The sequence below is a fragment of the Perissodus microlepis genome, chromosome 14 (genome assembly GCF_051167445.1).
Source record: "Perissodus microlepis isolate ML-2025 ecotype Zambia chromosome 14, ASM5116744v1, whole genome shotgun sequence".
In the NCBI taxonomy this organism is placed as follows: Eukaryota; Metazoa; Chordata; class Actinopteri; order Cichliformes; family Cichlidae; genus Perissodus; species Perissodus microlepis.
The window spans coordinates 1285344-1310814 of record NC_140474.1 but is presented as its reverse complement, the minus strand read 5'-3'; the positions used below and the strand labels follow the sequence as shown (position 1 = coordinate 1310814).

The 25471-nt window shown below is 44.3% G+C and overlaps 2 protein-coding genes across 5 annotated transcripts in view; one reads left to right on the top strand and one right to left on the bottom strand.

The window, feature by feature from the left end:
* exoc3l2b (exocyst complex component 3-like 2b) overlaps window positions 1-13372 on the top strand; it is a 35341-nt gene extending 21969 nt beyond the window's left edge. For all 4 annotated transcript variants that reach the window (XM_084951406.1, XM_084951405.1, XM_084951407.1 and 1 more), the window contains exons 4-15: window positions 4004-4266; window positions 4351-4617; window positions 4726-4844; window positions 5124-5238; window positions 5395-5505; window positions 6039-6139; window positions 6662-6778; window positions 8438-8573; window positions 10284-10406; window positions 10481-10636; window positions 10908-11029; window positions 11392-13372. In XM_084951406.1, coding sequence (XP_084807532.1) covers window positions 4004-4266; window positions 4351-4617; window positions 4726-4844; window positions 5124-5238; window positions 5395-5505; window positions 6039-6139; window positions 6662-6778; window positions 8438-8573; window positions 10284-10406; window positions 10481-10636; window positions 10908-11029; window positions 11392-11680 — 1919 coding nt within the window. In that variant the 3' untranslated portion in view covers window positions 11681-13372. The remainder of the gene's footprint in view (window positions 1-4003; window positions 4267-4350; window positions 4618-4725; window positions 4845-5123; window positions 5239-5394; window positions 5506-6038; window positions 6140-6661; window positions 6779-8437; window positions 8574-10283; window positions 10407-10480; window positions 10637-10907; window positions 11030-11391) is intronic.
* A 912-nt stretch (window positions 13373-14284) lies between these two features.
* The window catches only part of col4a4 (collagen, type IV, alpha 4), a 57876-nt gene continuing 46689 nt past the window's right edge, over window positions 14285-25471 (bottom strand). The window contains exons 45-47 of the mRNA XM_084951402.1: window positions 23212-23397; window positions 21080-21363; window positions 14285-20845 (exon numbers count right to left, since the gene is read on the bottom strand). Of these exons, the coding sequence (XP_084807528.1) occupies window positions 20612-20845; window positions 21080-21363; window positions 23212-23397 (704 nt within the window). The 3' untranslated portion in view covers window positions 14285-20611. The remainder of the gene's footprint in view (window positions 20846-21079; window positions 21364-23211; window positions 23398-25471) is intronic.

Sequence of the window (25471 nt, the reverse complement as noted above, 5' to 3'; positions counted from 1 at the left end):
GTTGGTGCAGGACAGTTAGAGGTTTTTCAGCGGCTCACATTTAGGCCTGTCAGGGCTGCACCATCCTGCTGACCAACTATCAGCTGCTGGAGGACTTCCTGTCAGTGGCCACAGTGGGCGGCTTATCTGACACCAGCGGCTTCACTGCTCTGCCAGCAAACACACTTTTAACAGGAAACCTTGAGAGACTTCACAGGAAATCTGCACGGAGGCTGACGATAGATCAAAATTCCATTTTCTTCTCTCCTTTTTCCGTTTTTGTTTCTTTACTTATCCAAATTGGATCTCTTCAGCTTTTCCTTGTTTCCTGGGATGTATCTCCACTGGTGGATATTCATATCAAACATGAATAAAGGTACTGAGGTGAGTGTATGTGAGCCCTAAGCACAGGCTGCTGTAAGCACTTAGTTTCCCTCGATTCCTTCAACTCTTGGATCTGTGTGAGCTCACAGAGGGAGGATGTTTCTAGCATGGCCATCTCGGATGCAAAGGCCCCACCCACCTGCTGTTCAGACCTCCTGTGTGTGAGGGGCAGCAAATCAGAAGACAGTCATGTCCAAGAGGGAGAAGCTAAACCTGCTTATTTCAGACAGAGAGTGAACTGAGCTTTCGTGACTTCACACTGTTGCTGAAATCATAGTTTTATTTATTAGCAGCAACCTTTTTGAATTCAAATAAAGTTTGTCTGAATAAACAACAGTTGTTTCCTGAGCTGTCATGAAAGGTTTGGCCTGCGTCTGCAGGAAGTAGGCGGTCTGATCTGAATGTGGCTGCTCAGCTCTGCGTCTGAGAGAAACACGACTCTCTTCGGTTTGACTGTGAAGCTGCTGAGTCGTGTCTTCGGTGACCGTGGGCTTGAAGCCGGAGCAGATCTGCGACTGAACCGGAGCTCAGGAGAAAAATGTGAAAACGCAGCTCAGATTACGCTCCACATATACAGACACAGTACTGCTACTGTTCATGCAGACAGACGTGCAGCACTACACATGAAAAGCACAGGAGTAAACTTAATTAAATACCAAACGACACAGGCGCATATAAAAGCAGCTTCGGTTTCGCCTTGGCGGGGTTCACCGGGTTTCATCGTCCAGCAGCCAAACTGCAGCCGCGAGCTGGACGTGTTTTCACATCTGTGTAAAGTGAAACTAAAGACGCAGATGTTTCATCTTAAAATATGTGCCGCGTCTGGCGTTCAGCATCACTAATGTGGACACATCGGCAACAGCGTTCACACAATTAACATTCAGGGCTCACGGCTGGAGCCCCAGCAGCTGTGGGGCGTTCAGGGCCCGAATGACCGTGGGGCAGTAAGGCTGGTATCAAGAGTAGTGGGAGGACCAATAGGAGGACAGCGTTCGATAACTTTAACCAATGGCAGCATCGTTTTTATCGCTGTCAGGTATTGAATGGTTGTGTCCAGTAGTTGTGCCTTTCTTTAAAAAAATAACAAAAAACTCATCATATTTCAGTTTTTCCATTTTCTGCCTGTCTCACCTTATTACATCACACAGGTGGGGAGAAATGAAGATGTTTGATTGGTCGAAGTCGTGTCTGAACCAAACGTGGTAAAGAAGCTTTGACTCTGTGATCCATTCATCCCCAGCATCTGATGTGAAGTGCACTGTGACGTGGATTAAACGGGTTAGGACCACGAGCGGGGCGGTGATGGAGGTGGTCATGGTGGTGCGAGGTGGAGGGGGGTGGGGCTTCGTGCATCCAGCTGGAAAAGATTTCCTCTAAAGCCTGAAAGTGAACAATGAGAGCTGTGTTTGAGAGGAGGGGGCACGGTGTGTGTTTGAGAGGAGGGGGCACGGTGTGTGTGTGTGTGTGTGTGTGTGTGTGTGTGTGTGTGTGTGTATTCTTAATTATCCATCCACATGAGGACCCACTAAGTTTTGGACTGTAGTTGCTTGTTGGGACATTTTTTGGGGATGTTTCTGTATCATGAGGACGTTTTTATTCTCATACTGTACGTTTCAGTGCAGACGGGACATTTTATGGGGAAATGCAGGCACGTGGATCCATTTCTGCACTATTGTTCGTTGCTGTGACTCTTCCTCTCGGGGAGTGGGGTGTTTTAAAAAGTTTAAACTAGATCTGTAACATCTAGAAACAAAAGGTCCTTCGCGCAGCAGCTGAGCACGTTTACAGTAAAGGATACTGTGCTGTGGTTTCCTCAGTGCACAGATCACAGTATGTGTGTCAGGCAGGAAATCCACTATTTCCTCATCTATAACTTAAATGTGCAAAAAGTATTCAGAGAGTTCATGTTTCAGTCTCCCTGAAGTTAAAGACACACATTTGACAAGCAACCCCCCCCCCCTCCCTGTGACCTTTGACCTCATCGCTGCTGCAGTTTTTACAAACTTTATTCCACCGTCGACCCAAAAACAACGAAAGACAAAAGTTCAAAGTGGGGATGTTCCGCTCACATTGTTCTGCTTATAGAGATGATCTTCCTCTGGGCTTTCACTGTGTGTGTGTGTGTGTGTGTGTGTGTGTGTGTGTGTGTGTGTGTGTGTGTGTGTGTGTGTGTGTGTGTGTGTGTGTGTGTGTGTGTGTGTGTGTCATCCTCTCTTCCTCTGCCGGCACTGAGCACATCTGAAGGGCCTCACATCCTCCTCGCTTTCTCCACACACAAACAAACACAGAAGGCTTTTATTTTGAAAGAGTGGCCCTGGAGAAGCCGTCTCCTGTGATGAAACAACTGATGCAGGAGAAGACCGAGTTTCCTGTCCTGCTGTGTGTGTGTGTGTGTGATGAATAACTGAGTCATATTTCCCCTGTAATCACACATGCAGTAATGCAGTATCCTCTGTGATGGACATCTTTTGCTCCACCTTCCGGCTGTGACCAATCAGAGCAGAGATAAACACTTGTAGTTTCTGACCTAATCGTGTCTTAAGAGTTTATGCTGAGAAATGATTATTAACCGCGAGACAGGGCCGAGCAGTGAACGCAGACCAGCAGCAGCAGCAGCTTCACGTCTTGGTTGAAGTCATCCCGAAGGCTTCGAGTCATTCTTTGGCAGCTCTCACAGACCAGCGAGCTCACTAAGGACCACTGTAATGCACTGTATCCATATCACAGAATAAATGTGCAATATTTATGAATATTGGAACAAACACTATATCAGTGACAATCAAACATGGACGCAGACAAACAGCCGTTCCACGCTCGTTTTCCGCCTGTCAGAGCGGATAAGCGTGATGCAGCTCTGTCGAAGGGAAAGCCTCCCTCAATGACATCACTCCAGCAGACGCTGACCTCAGAGCATTTTGTAAACTCCTGCAGACATTTTTACAGCCAATAAAAGAGTGAGAAACAAACATGTTCGCAGCCTGAACCTCGAACCCTTCTGCTCTCCTCACCTAATTTCCCTTTCACGTCAGTCAATCGTATAAAGTGTATTAACGTTTGGAGCATTTGTTCTTTGTTGCACAGAGTTAGGGTCCAGCTTTGATGAGTGAAAGTTTAGGATTGTTAGCAACTTTGGTCTTACCCCAATATGACCGTCGGAGGGGCTCGTCTTCTTCTATGCATCAGAACTGAATCATTGTTGTGGTGACGGTTTAATGTCCTCGGGATTCCCGTATGCTTGTTTGACATTCTCCTAAGGACCATTTTTGGTCCGAGGACACCACAAGGGTTACAGCTGTCTGTGAAGGTTCTCAGTCATCCAGGTCATCATAGTCTAAGGAGCTTGGAAAGAAAAGCGTCTTCTTTAAGTTGCTTGAAGACGTTTCACCTCTCATCTGAGAAGCTTCTTCAGTTCTTAGAGTCAAATGGTGGAGAGTCCCAGATTTAAACCCAGTAGAAGTATCCCCCCCAAGAGGGACAAAGGACCCCCTGATGATCCTCTACCTAATCACATGAGCCAAGGTTTCACACCTTGGCTCATGTGATTTGGTAGAGGATGCTGTTTTCTTCATGGAGAAATGCCAAACATCCTCCCAAAGACATTTGGATGGATGACGTCTTAACGTTCCTTTGTCTCCTCCAGTCCTGGAGATCCTGCAGCTGGTGAAGAAGCGGGACCTGCTCCTGGCCGACACCCACATCCTGGAGCTGGAGCAGGAGTGCAAATGGCGAGCTGCCGCGATGCAGCCCGAGGACGCGACGAGCCCGAGCGTCAAAGATGGCGGGCGGAGGAAGGCGAAGGATGTGGAGCTGCTGTACGAGGAGCTGCAGAAGGAGCTGTGGGCCGTGGTCAGGGAGTCCCTGAAGTCTCCGACAGCCGGGCCCAACCTGGGTCTGGTGGTCCAGGTGAGGGAACTCTTCTGTCGCCATGGCAACTGATGAAGAACACAAGAATATTCGAGTTACGTCAAAGTGCTCTCGCTCTAACAGGTGCTGCAGCAGGAGGAGCAAGTTGACAAAGACTGGGAAGTCAGCGAGGGAGCTGCCCCAGGAGGCCCGAGGCCTCGCCGCCTGAAGCAGAGGTGGAAGGAGGCAGTGGAGGAGGCGGCTGACGACTCTCTGCCTCAGACCGCCGAGTTCACAGCCGGAGAACTGAACAAGTACCTGGACCGGCTCCGAACCCGGGTGGTGGAAGACCTGGGGGCCGCCAAGAGGAACGCGGTGTCCATCTATCCTGAAGAGTACCAGCCCTTCCAGGTGAGTCAACACCTGGACACAAATACACAAATGCTGACCTAATGGAATCGATGTTTGCAGCCTGTAAACAGTCCAAGCACTCTAACGTCTGACCTTTTGACCTCTCAGGTGTACGTACAGAGCTACCACCAGGCGGTTGCACGGCGACTGAAGACCATCACTGACAACCAGCTGCAGATCACAGACATCTACTCCCTGCTGGACTGGCTGCACAACATGTACAACAGGTACGCACATGTTTCAGGTTTGAACCGTTTACACAGGACAAACAGACGAACCTGAAACCAGAGTGACCCTCGATTGGTTTTGTCCCTCAAGTTTGCTTGAAATTCAGTGTTGAAGTTTCATTAATGACCTGCAAGAACAAATAAACCCAAAGACAGTGACATAAAAGCTGCAGATGTGATGGAGCATCAGGTTTAGATACACATGAGTCTGTGTGGCTTAGGTTGCTCATGTGTGCGTGTGTGTGTCTGTGTGTGTCTGTGTGTGTGTGTTTGTTTCAGGGATGTTCTGGGGACTGTATGCATAACAAGTCCATTCAACCACTCTGAGCTCAGTCCTCTGCTGCCGTCAGAGACCGTGGACAGACTGGAGCTCGACTGTCTTAACTCGGTCCGGGTGAGAGAGAGACACATATTCTCACCTACCTTACTAACAGTGGCCCGTATAACCAGGCTGACCAAGCAGGGACCTCTGTTTTGTACACACTTCTAAAAAAGTAGCATGATGTCAGTGCTTTGTCAGTGATTTGTTGCCCGGTTCTTCCCTGCGCAGGCTAAAGTGACCACAGAGCTGAGTCAGGTCCTGGACGACGAGGAGAAGAGATGGATGGAGACGCTGCAGATCGAGGAGTACCAGATCACTCTGGCCAAGACGGTCATAGAGGTAACCCCCAACCTGCTGCCCCCGCACGCACCTTCGTCACTATGGCTACTGCACACACTCCGTGAATGAGTCTGTGCACCGCCGTGAAAAGCGTTTCCTGTCTGTTTAAATACAGGATATAATCAGAGTGAAGTGTTACATAAAGGTCTATTCCGCTGCATTTCGTACGCTGATTGTTTTCTGGGTTTGTCCTTCAACTGCAGCCAAAGTCAACATCAAACATTTCCTCATCTCTCTCTCTCTGTCACACACACACACACACACACACACACACACACACACACACACACACACACACACACACACAGACACTCTTTCATTCAAATTTGCACTGAAAGCAGCTGCTGCCCTCTAGTGGCTGAAGCAGGTGTAGCTTAAAGGTGCACATCAGTCACCAAATCAAATCATTTCTGTCTGCCGTTCACCCGAGTATGTCAAGTAAACGACGAAAGCTGTTTCTGACAAATAAAGTTGTTTTTAAAGGTTTGAGGTGTGTGACAATCGTACCGTCTGTATGTTCATCTGTGTTTTAGAGGCTGCAGACCGATCTGGAGCGTTCGGCCTCCATCAACAGAAGTCTAGGCTCCAGAGTGGCGCAGTGCAGCATCAACGGCCTCGCTGACTTCCTGTACAGGCACGTTCTTTTCAAAATAAATGTTTTTTTTAAGCTAGTCATTAGCTTCATAAAAAACAAACAAATAAATAACAGAAATAATAGCTGACATTAAAAAACAAACAATAATAAAACCACATGAACAACCTGATGAAATAGCAGTTAGCAAAGCAGATGTTTACAATAAAACATAACGCTCTAATTAATTTTCTAATCAAATTCTAATGTACATTTTTTTAATTGTAGGGTTGGCAGTAAAATCAAACACGAGTTCAAAATGATTCAGTCCCATTGTAATCCGTATGTAGTTAATAATTTACAAATGTTTCTCATGCTTGTTTCAATTGTTTTTGCTGATTATTAAGACATCAGCTACAGCAGTGCCATGGTTCTTTTAATACAGCAGGAAAGGACTCTTTGAATATCTGTGTGATCTGACTGATGAATGTGATCTAATGTAAACGTCCTTGAGCTGTAAGATGCTTTTGTTTAGCTTTTTTAGCTTTGAAAGACCAGATCATGATTCTGGCGTATTTGTTTTAGCTTCCAGCGGAAAGTTGAGATGTTCCATGAAGGGATGCAGGCCGGGATGTTCGGAGACCACCAGGATGGATACGTGTCAAGAACCATCGCCCTGGTCAACTGCTGCCCTCCATTCAGGTACAAACACAAGCACATATTAACTATAACATCATCACTGTGTGTGTGTGTGTGCACGCACATGCTTGTGTATGTACATGTTTACATATCTTTGTGAGGACCAATAGTCACTTATGGGGACAAAGTGCCCGTCCCCACAAGTTTGAAGGTATTTTCTTTCAAACTGTGGTTTTAGTGTCAAGGTTACAGTTATGATTATGGTTACGTTTAGGCTGAGGGTTAGGATTAGGCATTCATTTTTAGCAGCTGAATTTGAACTATGGCGGCATGTTCATGTAATATCAGTTTGTACCACCAGAGGGCGAAGTGGATAAGTGTAAGCTTTATTTAATGAGCCAAGTCATTAAGAGCACATTTCTAATTAAAAGGTTAAAGCAAAATAGTTTAAATAACAGCACCACACGCACTGATGAAACACTGCCCCCTGGTGGTGACAGTTACAGTTATTACGGAAAGTACCTTTAAGCTGTTTTAAAATGTAAGAGGACACGTTTCTGTCCTTTATCTGTGTTCTTGCATCCAGATACACTAAAGTTAAAATAACCTGATAAACACAGTGCAGTTAAAGGTGCAATAGTTCCCTCTGAAATGTTGTAAAGTATTGCTGGACCAAGCGCTCAGTTACCTGAGAATGATATAGAAATGAAATGCGAAGCACGTGCTGGATGTTATCGTTGTAGAGAATGATCAGTTTGCCTTTTTTGTTACACCAAACTTGAAATAAGGATATTTTACAGATCTAACCCTCTGTCGGCTCTTCAGAATCGGCGCCTTCATTTCCTTTATTGTTCCCAGATGGGTTCGTGGATCCACAGAGCTTTTTAACAGCTGATCCTTTGACCCATAACAATAATGATGGCTCTGTTCCAGCAATTATTGCAATGTCCCGTGGAAATGAACGAAGCTGTCGGTTCCACCCAGACACAGATTAACCTCAGAGGGTTTTCACATTTGATTCCAGGTGACCTCAGCCTTTATCTCCCTTTCAAGGACGCTAAACCAACATTTGGAGCCTAAATTTCTAGCTCAAAGGAACCTAACACAGTGTCCCAATGCTGAGGCAGTTCAACCAGCTTTTAATAATGAAAATAGAGTTGCTCACAAAGGAAAATAGTACAAACAGGACTGCTGGTGACGCCAGACTCGACCTACACTTACAAAACAGAGCTGTGAAAGATAAAGACGGTGAGCTTGTTGGGGTCTGCCCCATCATGCTCCACCATCTCTGGGCTTTTATTTGTGTGGCGAAACTTTAGCAGCCAATCTGCAAGTGAGAGAATGAGTTAATGAGGGTGAAATACAAACACAAGAAGATGATGACTGGACCGACTGGCTGGGTCGCACACTACAAAGCCAAACAATGAAAGGCCTGTTGATTCGCTATGTGCAGGTTTTATGTTCCAGTGACCCCGCCCCCCCTCCCTGAGCCTGGCTCTGCCGGAGGTTTCTTCCTGTTAAAAGGGAGTTTTTCCTTCCCACTGTCGCCAAAGCACTTGTTCATAGGGGGCCGTCTGATCGTTGGAGTTTTGTGTATTATTGTTTCTTGACCTTACAAAAGAAAGCACCCTGAGATGAGTGTTGTTGTGATTTGGTGCAAAACGAATACATTTGAATTGCATTAAACTGAATTAGTTTATATGTCTTTGCGTGTGCGTGCAGAGGTTTCGTGCAGCGCTGCGCCCAGTGTGATCCGTCAGTTAGCGAGGACTCTCTACGTCGAGCCAACAAGTCTCTGGATCACATCATCCAGCAGGGAGTGAAAGTGCTGTCTGACCGGCTCTACCTGCACATCAGGGTAACACACACACACAGAACACACACACACACACACACACACACACACACACACACACACACACACACACACAGAGAACGCAGAAACTCGGCCACTCTGAGATGGTCCTTGATTTGCACCTTCGTCCAGACAAAAACCTCACATTTTTTTGAGTTTTTAAAATCCAGCTTCAATTAAGAGTCAGAGCTGTAATAAAACACTTGTGTCATATTTTGCCTACAAAGCGTTAGCATTCTGCTGACTGGAAACGAGCGCCATCGAGCCAGGATGGTTAGATGTTAGGAGTTAAACCCCAGCAGAAGCTTCCACGTAGGGCTGGGCCATATCATACCGTTCACGGTAATACCGGTACAATGTTGGGCAACGATAAGAAAAGGAAATATGGCGATAGAATATGGGTAAAATGCGCATGTGCAGTGCCTTTGTTTTCATACGCACATGGCGGAAAAATCATGGCGGCGACGCAGAATGGGGAGGGCGAAAGCGGATCGTTGAATGAAACCAGAACTGGTTTGTAAAAATGCTGCAGCTTCAGTGGTGGAACTGGTTTAGCTTTCGTCCGTCAGATACACAACAAAGCACTATTTTTGGTAGAGCATGCTAGCGGGCCGTCGTTATTACCGTGTTGTTTGGAAAATACGGCGCACTTAAAATCAATCCTTTGATTTTTCTGAAAGTCGACAGAGGCCCTTATAATCCCGTGTGCCTTATGTATGAACTCTGGTTGTGTTTACTGACCTCGAAACGACTTTATGTACACGGCGCTCGAAAATCTGTCAAATGTTTCAGGACGACTTTGCTAAGCTACGAAGCCGCACCGCTTGATGGATTGTCGGAGCATTACGGCTATCGTAGGCGGAGCCTCGCGGAGTGATACGTACTGTGCTTCAACATAATATTACCGTATTGTGTGTGTATAACCTCTGTTTAAGTGTTGTGGATATTATACATGGTTATGCTGAGGATATGTCGGCCAGTTTCCACTGGAAACGCCTTTTGGTTAAACTGTCAGCGAGGAATTTGCATTTGCACTGTTACATTTTTATATAACTTTAATGCACATAAAAAACAGCTGCTTGTTTAAGTGAAAATACGTTGATGTTTTTTTTGTTGCACTAATAAAGTTGTGGAGTTGTAAAGTATTTTGTCTAGTGTCAATTATATCGTCAGTTACATATATTTTGAAATGCATATCGTGATAAATATTTTGCTCATATCGCCCTGCTCTACTTCCACGTGTGGAGAAGAAGCAGCTGGTTGTGGTGGTTGAGGGAACGCTATCAGGAGGCTGCTGCTCACTTCATGCCCCAAACCAAAATTGCGGATGCCATAAAGTGGTTCATAGTGCTGTGAAGTTCCTAACGCTCACAGAATGGAAAAATCGTGAGAGCGCCCCCTATGGGACAGAAGCACACTGAGTTTACCGTCTCTGTATTGCACTGAGGCAGTTTTGATGAAGCTTTTTAATTCAGTTTGTTTTTTAAACTTCACATATTTTGGATTATTCTTGCAACAAATTGCAAGTTTCTTTTTTTTAAGGTTATTAATAGTTTTGTGCTGTACAAAGATGTGTCCCTGTGTAAATGCATTTGGTATTAATGCTAACTTATGCAGCAAGAGAGAAAACATCTGCTATGAAACTTAGCTGACCTGAAAACGCTGCAGGGCTCCTCTCATCTGCACTTCTCCCCACTTTGTGTCTTCGTTCAGCCGTTTTTCGAGCGCCTGGTGAAGAGGAAGTGGCTGACCAACACGGAGCCGTATGAGCAGATCGAGGCTCTCATCAAAGAGGCGTTCAAGAAATACAGCAAGATGGACAGTCCTCCGTATCAGGTACACACATCCAAAACAAGTAAGTGGACGGTTGATGCTGGAGCTGCTGCTCATGTTCTCCACCTCTCTCCCAGCTGCTGGTGTCGGAGATCCACCGCCGAGTGGTGACGGAGTACCTCCGCTCAGTCATGAGAGGCAGAATCATCTGCACCTCCATGAAGATGAGGAAGAGGATGGCTGGTCGGCTTAGAGATGAAGGCAACCAGATCAAAGTCCTCTTCAAAGACCTGGTGAGTTCTGGAGGTCAGAAGTCACCGGCTAAAAAACTAAACAGATAAAAGGTGCCGTGTAAGAGAAATGTGCAGAATCTCGAGGGGCTCCGATCTGAGCTTTTAGTGGATTTTAGTTTTAGTTTTTGAGGAATAGATCGATGTTTCAGTTACGTCGTCAGCTAAAAGCAGAAAAAGTCAAATGAACCCAAACCTAACAACGTAACCTAACGGGGTCTTCCTCTTCTTTGACTCTTCACAAACGTTTTTTACACCTCTGTCCGTCTGTTAGGAGTCGTCCTCCGGTTGGCTGGACAGCGCTCTGTGTCACATCTCTGAGATCATCCAGCTGGAGGACCTCCCCTCCATCCAGATGGAGGTCGGAGTTCTGGTCCGAGAGTTTCCAGACATCAGGTAACATCGCCTTGGCCAAATGCTGGAAATCTTCTTCTGCTTCTTGGTCTTGTTACACCTACTCTGTTCTTTTTCTTCCTGTTCTTCTGATTCTTACTGACAGCTTACAGATCCTTGGTGCTCATAAAATTGAAACTGTTAATTGTTATAAATACTAAGGACTCTGGCTGGATGCTAGACTCACTTTTAAAAAGCCCACATGGAAACGTTTCTAGAAAATGAAAGACAAAAATGGTGATTTTATACAATTTCTCTAAGTCTTAAGATAATCCTGCAGCTTCAGGAACATGTGCTTTCTAAACGTGGACCACATCAAACACAGAAACACGCCTCTTCTTCACTCCTCCTTCTCTCTCCTCCAGGAAGAAGCACGTGTCAGCCATTTTGAACATCAGAGGGATGACTCGGCAGGCAGAGCGTCAGGAGATCCTCAACATCGTCAAAGACATCGAGACCAGTGACAGCGGCCCGGCGACGCTCTCCCGGGACCGCGCCCTCTTCGCTGAGGTGCCAGTCACCTCTGAGGTCCACTGCCTGAACGTCGGCTTGAGCCGCATCGCCCTCACTGCCTCTTCCTGCTTCACCACGCTGCGACCGCGCAGACGCAAAACCCGAACGCCCGTCCAGGAAAACCCTGACGATGCTCTCTGAAGAGTCCTGCTTCAGTGGCTTTTATGACTTTATTAACACAGTTTAGTCATAACGATTTCCAAATCTCAGTGTGAGGATGTAGACGCAGTGTGTCTGTGAAGGTTCTCAGTCATCCAGGTCATCGTAGTCAAAGGAGCTTGCAAAGCGCATCGCACAACATCTTTCGAGGATGCCAATGTTCACATTTTGGACAGAGAGGACAGATGGTTTGAAAGAGGAGTGAAAGAAGCATCTATGTCCACTGTGAGCGACCATCTTTGAACAGAGGCGGGGGTTTACGACACCAACTCTCTGCCATCTATAATCCAGTTTTGAGTTCCCTCCCCAGACGCCTTAACGCCCACTCACATCCTGGGCCATCTGACCTCAGGAATTCGCATGATAAGGTGGGGCCAGGTTTCACAATGAACACACCCGAAACTCTGGCTGATTGGGACCCACACCCAGTTTCACACCTTGGCTCAGGCGATTAGAGGATCATCAGGGGGTCCTTTTGTCCCTCTGTGGGGGGATACTCCCACTAGGTTTATATCTGGGACTCTCCACCATTTGACCTTAGAACTGAAGAAGCTTCTCGGATGAGAGGTGAAACGTCTTCAAGCAACTTAAAGAAGTCCAGACGCTTTTCTTTGCAAGCTCCTTTGACGATGTAGACGCAGACACTGACAGGATTTAAAATACGAACGTGTCGCAGCATTTTTACCACGTGGCCTCACAGCTGTGCCACTGTGACTGATTTAGACCATCAGAAATCAAAGTTTCTATTCTCTTGTGTTTAAGAAGCAAAGGGAGGAAGATTATGGACTCTACTGTGAGATCAGCTTTTAAATCGCTTTGACTTATTTACTTTTTACCTTTGAGGGATCCTGCTGAGAGGAAGCCTGAACAGAAATCGCTGCTGGATGAGGAGGGATGATGGCGAGCTGAGGAGAAACTGGACTGAAAACGAGGCGGTGGATTGGATGTCTGCATTTGATGATGACCCAGTGACTGAGTTAGGACAGGAAATTATTTCTTTGATTGGCTGTTTTTCACGGTTTCCTGCAGGAACACAGAGGTGAGGAAGCCGGGTCTGTGCGGACAGGAAGGTTCAGTTCGGACCATCAGGACTGCTGAGGTGTCCTGTTACTTTCTGCACAGACTGGAAGCAGCAGCTCAGACTGAATGTGGATGGGCTGGGACCTTGTTAGAAATATGAGTCTGGGTCTGAACCCCAGAACATGGAGAACATTCCTGACATGAGCATCTTAGTTTTGTTGCACATGACGAAAGAGAGTTTGAATCACAGGTACTAGATGATGATCTGAGTCTCTGTCGCGCTGACTGTATTTAAAGCAGTGATTCGAGTCAAAGCTTTGTGGTGTGATGACGTTTATATTGTGTCTTATTCTTTATTTGATTCATGCTAAGATGTGGGGAAATCAGAGGGCTCACTCTGGTGAACTCTTAGGGGCTAAACCTTTCATATATTAATTGTTGTACTCTTCCTTCCATTGCAGCGTTTTGGTCTTACAGCAGGAAGTCCATTATTCCATAACTGTTCATCTCCTCTTTTATTGCATTCCCATTTCTCAGCTGAGATACGTTTTAGATTAGAACCGCTTTTCTCTTCTGCTCTTGTAAATGTGGATGTATGTAATGAATCTTTCTGTACAGAGATCAGTTTAAATAACAATAAAACCGATCAGATCATTCACTGCTGTTTCATTTCAAAGAAAGAGAGACGGGGCATCTTTTGAGGGAGCCACTCCATCTGGAGCACCTTGGGACCAGATGGAGTCCTCAGATGCTCCATCTGAGGACTCCATCTGGTGACATCATTGTTCACACCACCTCCCCTGATCTGAATCTGAATGGCAGTCTGTTACTGGACAAACACGACAGAACCCAGAGGTTCTGTTCTGGATTAATCCCAACAACATTTATCTCAAGGTGCCTTAAGGTAAAGAGCCTACAATAATACAGATGAGGCCGGGCCGGGCCGATGACTGTACCAGTGTGGGGTCTGACAATGGGTCCAAGGGTTTTATACCAATACCTGACGACAGTCGGAGTGCTGTTTCCTAGCCTGGGGAGGTTTGTGCATCCCACAACCTTCACTGACCCACTACCAAACCAGGTACTGTTCTCCATGGCTTCTCCAGACCCTTTCACATCTGTCACATGTGCTCAGAGCGAATCTGCTCTCATCTGTTGGAAATGTTTTTACTGGACTCTCTGCAGGCCTATGAAAAACATCGGTGATGATTCAGCTGCTCGTACAGCTTAGTTTGGATTTACTTTGAATCTAGGCTGCCTGCGACCGCTTTATTTCTGCTGACCAATTCACTATGGAATAATGATGTTATTGCTGTCATTGGACCAAACACAGCACATAACCGTCAAAGTTACAGAACGTGTATAAGTTACAGTAAAAAACAATATGTGAGACAGAGCACGTTGGTTACTATAATAACTCTAGTTCTCTAGAGAAACAGTGATCGATGAGATTCAGGCAGAGCACGATGACGTTTTATAAAGTCCACAAAGCTCTAGTAGAAAAACCTGAGAGTATTTTGAATACCAGCCTCCTTTCTGATGTCTGACAGTAAAACAAAGACGGAGTGAAAGTTCGATGCAGTTTATTGAAGCGTTGTCCATCCACATAGAGTAAAATATGTCACAAGTGTTAGTGAGGCGTTTCAGTCTACAGAGAATAAAAATACCAGCGACAGATTTTAATACCATAAGAACATAATCAAGACACAGTGACTGCCCCGCCTCTTCATCCTCGCAAAGACTCATGGGAACTGTAGTTAAATCTTGGCTTTGGTCCAGATTTAAATGACTCAAACATTACAGTGAGTTTTATCTCTGAAATAACGATTCGCCTAAAAAGACGAGAAAACGTCGTCCTTTAACAGTTTAATGAAGGAGGTCAGCTGTGGCTGAAATCAGTCACGTGATCTTTGGCATTTAACTTTGGTGGAGAATGTGGGCGGGGCTTCAGGGTGTCAGGGTTTACAAAATGAAATAAAAATCTGTATGATTTTAGCATCAAATAGCGTCAACATTAATTTCAAGCTAAATAAATACTCTGAGGTTTACAGTAAAAATATAAAACTGTGACATTCAAACATATTTACAAATCATCACAAAGAAAACACTGAGCCAGACCGACGACCCAAACAAAGAAACCGAACCCAAGTTAGAAAGTCTCCACTGTAGATTTGACCAAAAACGAAGTAAATATAAATGCATGACAGTCATTTTTGGTTTAATTCTCATCAAGGCATTTATCAGTAACACAAAGAAATGCTAACCACTGATTAAAAACCAGCATCACGGGACGAATGTGCAACATAAAAACAACACAAGCCTTTCCCAGGCCTGTGCCAGGAGCACCATTCACGGCTTACAGAGGCTTAAGCCTGTGTTTGGGGGCTACAAAGGTGCTTTACTTCTTATTCAGGTACATCATTATGGTAAGTTGTGCAGCAGAGCATGATCGAGAAGAAATCAGTGCATCCCAGAGATCCCTCAGAGCTCAGTGTGCAGGGGAAAAGACGAGCAGTCGACTTTGTAAAGACAGCTTAACGTCTTTGTCTTTGAAACACTAAGAAACATGTTGCAGGAGAAACTTTATCAGCAAAGCTTTGTCTTCCAGAATGAGTAATAAAACTATTTAATATATATATTTAGTGTTTGCTGTTTGAATGATGGTGCTGATCTCCATCTATCACATTCACTATGTAGCTTTCAGTTCGTGTTGTGTGGAGAACTTGTTCATACTTTTCTTATATTACATTTTTGCGTTTGTTGGAAAATCAGCCGCTCTGCTGCCAGTCGTCTGTCCTGGTTTCTGATTGGTGCACGTATTGAGCTGATGACCACCTTCGTCTGACCTCTTAGCTTGAATGAAGCTAAAGCTCAAACAAAGACGATGAGGAAAAGAGATCTCGGGTATGCTGACCCGGGCTGCCGGTCCTGGTTTAGTCTGGCAGTGTGACACATCTTTAGTGTTTAAATGAGCCACGAGCTGAAAACTCAAACACATGATTAACAAACATGGAGATGATGGAGAAGCTCCAAAAACACGTTTCAAGGTTTATTCTCAGATATATTCACAGCTTCTCACACTATTCTTCCTCTACTTATTTACAAAATACTGACTGACCAATGACACGGAGTCACTGCCTCGCAGCTGACCAATCAGAGTGATTACAAGCTCAGTCATAATGTCTCTCAGCAGACCGACGAAAAGGCTTTCCAGGCAGTCCTGACCGGGCTGTGGAGGGGCTGGAGGCGGGGCTAAAGTTGTTTGTTTGTCATTGGGCTCTGATGAGGAGAGAACGTCATCCTGGCCAGTCAGCTGTTACAGGATGTACCATCAGCCCTGATGCAACAGCAACGTAGCATATTAACTCTGTAACTTAGATCCTGATGCTTTATTTTGTTTTTGCAATAATAGAATTATAATAAATACATGAAACCAGTTTCAATCAAATTTACAAGAGGAGGGACAAACTGTTACAGATCAAAGTGGGGTTGAACATGTTTGTGTGGTGGACATTGGTGTTCAGTAGGTGGATGAAGGCTCACAAAGAGGATGATGATGACGACATGTAGAGGAGCTCAGAGCATCTGAGACCACTTCAAAGACTCATCCCAAAAACAAGGTCACGTGGCTTTACAGACGGTTGCTTAGATTGGGTCTTCATTACAAATTTAGTAACGTTTCAAACAAAATTCCGTCGCAGATCCAAACTTCAGGTACGGATGACGCACGTAAAAGAAACGCAGAATGTAACATCAGGATGCTGGAAGTAACAGGAAGTTACAGGAAGTGACAGGAACGATTACGAGTACTGCAACGATTCACCGAGTTAAGTCTTTGACATATGACGCCCATATAGGCCTCAGTTTTAAAAACACCGATAACACGAAGCACTGATCAGGAAACTCTGACGTGAAGAAAACAAACTTTAGCTTCGACACACACCACCGATTTCTTTTTAACTGATACATGTTTGAACCACACAGCCTGTTTCACACTGAAGGTACCTGCAGCAAACAGGGGTGAGTCGAAGGGGGGGCGCGGGGTGTACCAGACCATATTAACTTCAAGGCTTTGCAACTTTTTTCAGGTTTAAAGTGAAAATAAAACATTATATTCATTCATAATATTAAAATTATACAAATAACAGCTTTTTCACAAGTAAATAAAAATGTGTGTGCAGGGCTGGACTGCTGGCCCACCGGGCACTTTCCTGGTGGACCAACCTGATTAAAACCTAGAAATATAGATTCTGATTATAGACCACAGTAATCACAGCCACCCGGATCAGAAATGCCAGTCCAGGCCCCGTGTGGACCAGTAAAGCTCTGAGCCACTGAGCCGAGGGGTTGGACAGGAAACCATTATTAATATTAATTAACGTCTATGCCAACGTCTTGTTTTCAGCAGCACAAACTTCAGGATGCTTTTCTTCAGTGTCATTCACTCACAAACATAGACTCACACCAGCTCTACCTCATGCAAGCTTTCTAACACTGTCCGAGCTCTTTTTGCTTCCTACAGCCGTCCAACGAGACAGAGCAGATTTGTTTATGCCTTAGTTTAGATTACATATGTCTTTATTTATTTTACTTTGACCTTTGACTGGACTTGAGATTATTTATATATTTTTGCATTTAAGAAGATGTTTTCTTTATAACAAATTTTAATATGGCACATAATTACAATCAAAAGTTGTTTTGGGATTTTTGACAGATGTTGTATGCAGTTAAACTTTAGTAAAGTAAAACCTGTTAGCAGTTCATTCTGTTTTTTTAATGAGCAATGTTTATTATTATCATCATATAGCTGCAGCCCTAGAAATGAATATGTGAAAATCAAAAGAAGTGGGGTTTATATCTTTTTTATGAACATATAGATTGGTAACCAGTTGTGATGATGAATTGTTAAATGAGTATTAAAAACTAATTATTAGGACTATTAAAAATCTGTTTACCAACATATTATTCTTTTAACGCGTAGTCTAATTCCTCAAGAACGCACAGAACCTACTGAAATTGATTCCAACCATCTTTCCATTTCCTCGGGTTCTAGTCCAGCTCTGTTTGCGTCCATGTGAAACAGGATGCTCTAAAGTCTGCTCTATGAAAGTGAAACATTTAAATTATTGTGGCTTTAAAACTACAAACACGTGAAGGTATTCTTTGTGATCAGTAAAAGTCGCAGCAATCTTTCTACAGCAAGCAAAAAAACAAAAAATAAATCCATCAAATTCAATTCAGTTCAGCTTTATTTATATAGACATGGGATGACAGATATATACAGGATATTTCTAACTTTAGAGATGTTGCACAAATGGAAGAAAGCAGTCTTACATATTAGTTTAATATGTGCGTTGAAGGACATGTCCTGGTCAAAAATGACTCCAAGGTTCCTCACAGTGTTACTGGAGGCCAAGGTAATGCCATCCAGAGTAAGAATCTGCTTAGATACCATATTTCTAAGATTTTCAGGGCCGAGTACAATAACCTCAGTTTGATCTGAATTAAGAAGCAGAAAGTTAGCGGCCATCCAGGTCTTTATGTCTTTAAGACATTCCTGCAGTTTAACTCATTGGTGTGTGTTATCTGGCTTCATGGACAGATAGAGCTGGGTGTCATCTGCATAGCAGTGTAAATGTATGCTATGTCTTCTAATGATGCTGCCTAAGGGAAGCATGTATAATGTAAACAGAACTGGTCCTAGCACTGAACCCTGTGGAACTCCATAATTAACCTCAGTGTGTGAAGAGGACTCTCCATTTACATGCACAAACTGGAGTCTATTAGATAGATATGATACAAACCACTGCAGTGCAGTACCTGTAATACCTACAGCATGTTCTAATCGCTCTAATAGGATATTATGGTCGACAGTATCGAACGCTGCACTGAGGTCTAGCAGGACAAGCACAGAGATGAGTCCACTGTCAGAGGCCATAAGAAGATCATTTGTAACCTTCACTAAAGCTGTTTCTGTGCTGTGATGAGCTCTGAAACCTGACTGAAACTCTTCAAATAAACCATTCCTCTGCAGATGATCTGTTAGCTGTTTGACAACTACTCTTTCAAGGATGTTTGATATGAAAGGAAGGTTGGAGATTGGCCTATAATTAGCTAAGACTGCTGGGTCTAGAGATGCTTTTTGAGTAAAGGTTTAAAGCTGTGACCCTAAAAGGCCTGTAGACCATAACAGCAAACATAGAGTTGTTCTTATTTTCTTCAATCAGTGATGAATAGTAAGATGTTCAAGCTCTATGGAGGGCTTTCTTATAAAGCAGCAAACTATTTCTCCAGGCTAAACGATGATCTTCTAAATCAGAGTTATACCAGGGAGTCAAGCACTATGAATGAGATAATCATCTCTGTAGGAGCAGAGTTTCTTTAACTGCTCTATGTCGTGTTGAAGATAAGAGCAGAGGAATCACTTCCTCAATCTTAGTTACAGCTGATCACAGCCTGCACACAACAGAGCCGACAGCTCTACAGCCCCCTGCTGAATTCCACCTTAACCCCCGACTACGTTCATTTCTCTGGCAAACTCGCTGAGATAGAGTGTAAGCAACAGCACATGGCTTTTTCATTCGCTCCGTTTCCCCCTGACTGTGTTTCTTTGTATCTGTGTGTGTATTAGTATTATAATCATGCTACTGTGGCAGCTGAAGCTTCGCTTAGCGCTGCACAAAGTCAGGCAGAGCTGCAGTCTGACTTTTACAAACACTTGGGATAGAAATGTGGCTCATTCTGATTCGCTGTCATTTCCCAGTCTGTAGTTCACAGGAATTTTTCGATTTTTTGTTTTTAATTATATTTATGGCAAACACCTAAAATGACTCAAAAAGAATTATTACAGAAAGACTAGATTGTTTCGGTTAATTGGTTACTTCCATCCCTGAGTAATGCTGAACTGTAACAACCACAGAAAAGACAATAAAAAAGAAAACATGAAAGGTTTTAGAGGCTCTTAGACTGTTAGCTATGTACATTAAATATTAATATCAGTCACTTATATTTATAACATTTCAAGCAGCTAAAACAGCTCGTTTACAGTACGTGTGAGATAGAAAAGGATTATTTTGAACTGTCTTTCATACAAAGTTACTCTCGCGGAGCCCAAGAACACACACGGAGCTGCAGATAAAGCCACCTCTGAATTAATTAAAGGAAACTAAATCACATGTGATATCATATAAAAACTGGATAATATGCTGCGTACCCAACCCTGTTACACACCGGAATAAAAACACATCATTCCAAGCACGAACCTCGGAAAGTGACCTGCTGTAAAACACAGCTATGTGCTGCAGATTGGATGTTAAGTATATTACGAGACTATTTAATCCAAAAGAAAGTCTGTTTATCATCTGCACGGAGAAGGACTCACTAACCTCACGAGCTGACGTAAGTAGCCTGAATGTCCGTCGCTGCCGTTTTTACAAAGAAATATGAATATTTACAGTTTCCAAATTCGAGTGACAGATGAAAGAGGCACACGTGTCAGGAAGGGCATCCGAACCCCAATGTGCGGCGCTTTCCTGTGAAGTCATGTTTTTAAAGTATTTTTTGGAATAGTTAGGCAGATTTCTTTATGTTAAAGTAGTTTCATTAATAACCCACCTACTGATGAATGTAATGATGCGAGTGCTGAGCTGATGCAGATCAGGACTGATTGATTATCAGCCGAGCAGCTGACTGACTGTAAGACGACGGTCTCTCCTCACAGAGACAAACACACTAGTCCTGCCGCTTCGATGGAGCCGAAGCACATCCTCACTCGCTCCCTCCTGCCTCGTAAAGTTGGAGGAAGTGATGCGTCCTCTCGATTTCCTTGAGAAAGATGTGGAGATGAAGCATCTCTTCTCTGTCTCACACAGGTGGAGGTGGCAGCCCTCCCGCTCACAGCCTCATGCAGACTTTGCACTTTGCAATGCTCCTCCTCTGCTCTTGGTCATTGGTCAGCATCGCCGGGTCGGTCAGGGTGGTCAGCCAGAAACTGTACATGTTGGCGAAGAAGTGGCAGGTTCCACGAGGCCCCTGACACTCCACGAACGGCTGGGCCTTGTATGCTTTCAGACAGCTACCTGATGATGTCAGAGGCTGGCCGCCACCTTCATCACCTGCACCTGTATGCTATTGGACAAGGGGAAATTACATCATCATCTGGACAGAGCTCACATTTCAGATGATTGTGGTATTATTACGACTGCTAAGTTTAGTCTAAATTTCAGCGAAGTTTAAGAGTTTAACTCTGGTTTACATAAGTTCAGTTTAATGTAGCTTAGACTTAGGTTTTAGTCTACACAGTAGCACCAGTAACAGCAGTAGCAACATAGTTTAATAATCTGGCATCACTGCAGTACTCACCATGACGAAGGAGTATCCGTCCCACAGTTCTGTCCAGTTTTCGGGACACTCCACAGACTGTCTGGACTGGCTGTGCACTGCGATGGGTAAGGATGGGGCTTCACACACCACACAGCGGCTGATGTAGTTTTGGATGCTGGGTCCACTCACGTGTTCACGTGGGACAGGCTCCATCGTCGTTAGCCAATAGGATTTATCATTACGACTGGCGTAAGAGCAGGTACGCTTGTTACATGGAGCGAAGGGCAAGGTGGAAAAGACACGCATGCACGACCCCGGCTGACCTGGAAATACACGCAACACATTTCAATTATTCCCAAACACATCCAGCAGAGAAACAAATCCGGTCGTTAAGTCTGACGTCACTAGCCGTGTCTGGGCCTAAACTCCGCTGCAGGTCCATATATCAAACGATCACTATGGCATTACTGAGAGTTGAAAAACTGTCTAAAGTCTTTCATCTTTAATAAAATGATCAGCGTTCTGCTCTACCAGGTGTAACAACTGAGTTTAACATCCAGGCATCCATAAAAACGGAATTTATGACATTTAACGGAGTTAGAAGTTAGCAGGAAGTTAGCTCGCTAGCTTCTATCTAAATACAATATAGCCAGTCCTGACTGCGGGGTTTTGGAAACAAATTCAAACGTACAGCTCTGTTATCACTTCCAACATAAATGAAGACAGAAAACTAAACAGCAGTGACGTTTGTAGGGTTACTGAAGTTTGGCTAGCTGGTATATAATGATGTGCTACGTGACCGCTAGCGACACAGCTATGTTAGCATAATATAAACAAGTTAACCTTTTTTCCACTCGATAAAAGTTAACGTGAGTGTTCTCGGTGGTCAGGAACAAATGTAATCGCATGGCAGGATGCTGTAAAAGGACCAAACTTCAGCCAGGAGAACAACTGAGATAATCCATCCACAATACGAGGTTAGTCATTCATATACTGCTGCATGGGCTGGGCTGTAGTTACATCCTAAGGTTTTAAAAACTGAGCTTAAATAAATGATTAGCGGTAATAAAAGCCGAGGGAGGTCAACAGTGATCACTGACTGTTTTAGGAGCTTTTTAAATAGATTAAATAGAAGATTAAATAGAAGAAAATACAAAACATTAAACATGTTAACAACAGAAAAGCCATATTAAACGCAGACTACTTTAGGCCCGGAAGTAGGATTCGTCATGTCATCACTTAACGACCGGATTGTGAGCGTCCAGCTATCAGGTAATCAAGAGGAGATTCTGGCCGATCGCTGAACCTCAGATTCTGGAGAACTGATATAGATCAGAGCGGTTCTTTGAGCCATCCCACATCGGTGTCGTGGACTTGGCTTTAACAAGCAGATTATGAAGAATAGGAACCTCAGAGAGCCTCAGAGGAAGGAGACCCAGGGCAGATCCAGTATACCTCTGAGACCACAGACATCTTTGGGAGATGGTGGTTGATCTGAACAAGGAGACCTCTGACTGTTGTTGACATTTGACCTTCACAAAACTTTCAGCCGTTTGTTGGCAGGTATATCTATTGTGGAGATTATCACAGTGTGGATAAGTGGAATTACTGGAATTCTTAGCTAACGATATCTATAACATGAGTTAGCATGGGATTCGTTAGCATGTGGTTAAAGTGTGTGTGGACGATATAGATGTTAGGCATGTAAAGCTATAGCTTTGTAATTCTATATATCCCATTAGACCTCGAAACACATGATCTTCAAGGACAAGCTAAAGGACAAAACTTAGAGGAGAAAGCTCTGGACTATCTTTCTGCCTGACGAAGGAGATGTTGATGTCCCAACATGTGACAACAAAACACCCACTTAAACTCTATTTTTGGAAGTTGTTTCACACTTATTTTTAAATCTTAATAAACCAATGTGATCTTAGGAACAAATTAATTCCAAACTAATGCAACATATTTGGTTCAAATGGCCTCGATAAAGTTAAGCTGGTGTTCATTCCCTTATCCTGGTCTAATGAGATGTTTGAGGGTTTGTGACCTGGTGGAGGAGAAACTGTTTACTGGGCCAAAGGTGAGTCACAAGAAAGTAACGCCTAGGAACGTCCTGCACTGAGCGGTTTTGGAATAAGAGTTTGCTTTGGGATTTATAAATATGTACTTACCCAAGTCCTGAGTGTGTGCCCGCTCCTGGCCTTCCAGATACAGCAGACTGAATCCTTCCCACAGGGTGTTCATGTTGCCTGGACACCTGGGAGTGTTTGCACTTTGACTGTGCACCACCAACAAGCCCAAGTTCAGTTCTTTGGTTGGTCCGTGAGAACCCTTTTCACCTTCTGGACCACAGTTACCTACGACCCAAAGACCATAACAGTAAGTGATGTTACAAACACCCATGTCCACACTTTTGCTTTGTTGAGCCTATCTAGAAGCTACAACAGCTCTGTGGTGTTGTTGGCAGTCAAAGCAGATTTTAGCTGGTCTGGTTGGTTATGACAGTCCCAGTCCGAGTAGGTTCTCAGTCATCCAGGTGATGGCAGTTTAAGGAGCTTGGAAAGAAAGCTGGCCTTCGGGGCGTGGTTGTGGCGCTGAACTAGGCACACGTATTTTTGTGAGCTCCTGGCGATATTTTAGTAAGTTCCTGAAAACTGTCCTTTAACTGCGTGAACAGTGATAACTATTGCTTGTAACGAGTTATTATCGTATATCCGCGACATTATGCCGGCTAAGAAAGCACAAAATAAATCTAAGGCACACTCTTCTCTGAGTGAGGAAGACGACGTCTCTGATGCTAGCAGTCAACTCTGCAGGTGATGCTAGCCCTGGGAGTCTCCTGGACGTGAGTACTGGAATGGCCCATAACATGGATGTTATTCAAATACTCGACGGAATCAGAAATGACTTTTCCACAAAACTTGATGTGGTCCTGACAGCGATCCAAGATGTTAAAAGAGACGTGCAGGACTTTTCGGTGCGCATGGATGGGGCAGAGATGCGCATTAGCAGCGTGGAGGACGCCGTTAACTCAGAGAAAGGCAAGACAGATGCGCTAGTTAAACAAGTGGCTCTCCTCACGAACAAACTCGAGGACCTCGAAAATCGCTCTCGTCGTTCCGACCTACGACTAGTTAATGTGCCGGAGAAAATAGAAGGAAATGACGCGGTGGCTTTCCTAGAGAAGTGGCTCCCTGAAGCGCTGGGACCAGCAACATTCCCGAGACAACCTCTCATTGAAAGAGCTCACCGGTTGCCCGGCCGGACGCAACCCAATCGACCACCCTCACCGAGAGTCCTCATCGTGAAGTTTTTAAACTTCCAAGACAAAGTTCGGGTGATGCGGGCAGCTATGGCCAAAGGGAAAGTTATTTGCGGGGGTCAAGAGGTCATGTTCTTCCCGGATCTTTCTACAGATCCCCACCGACGGAGGAGGGGCTTTGACCGAGTGAAACAGCAGCTCAGGGCGATGAACATACGTTACGGATTAATTTACCCGGCGAAGCTACGAGTGTCATCTGGTGGACATACGCATGTCTTTGAGACCCCAGCAGATGCGGAAAAGTTCATCCAAGGTTTGCAGAATACAGAGGACTAGCAGATTATCTAATGGGAACTGTCGAATCCTTCACTATCTGCCCATAACAACTGTAGTTTGAAATTGTTGGATTTAATGGTCAATATCGCTCATCCTTGCTGTTGAATTTTTTGGGGAGAGTATTTTTTTTTTGTGTGTTTACTTCGGTTTACCGTTCCTTCGCTCTCCTCAGTTGTATTGGGCATTTTATTTATCCCTTATAGATAACTAGCCACGCCCACTCGTTGATTGGGCTTTCATTTGTGTCTTGGAGTGCTGGTTGTTCGACATACAGTCGGCTCTCCGGGATGAGAGTTATGCTACAAGAAAGTTTGTAATGATCGTTGTATACATACTTGTTCATGTAGGATATATATTTTCGTCAGGAGACGCAATTGTCCAGGTGGTTTGGTTTTGTTTGACCATAATGTCAGCTCGGTTTGGTCTAGCTGCTCCCTTGTTTACATTGGATCAGCGTGTGCACTTAACTGCACCCCAGGGTCAGGGGGAGGGCGGGGTAGGGCGAGGGGCTGTCCGGTTCAGGTTGACAGCTAAGGGGGTTCATTTATGGCAGATTTTGTGCTGTTTGTTTGTGTTTTTGTATTTTTCACAACGTGTTGCTTTTTACTGGTTTACTCCCAACACAACAGTTAGAGATACTGAAAGGTTTACCAACAACCAAATGAAGATACTATGTTGCACAATCTGTTGTATTAATAAGAATAGATGACTTCATATAAGAATTTTAAATTTACTTCTTGGAATGTGAGAGGAATGGTAAAAGTGGTTAAACTGAAGCAGGTTATTACCAGGCTTAAACAACTTGAGTCATCAATAGCGTTTATCCAAGAGAC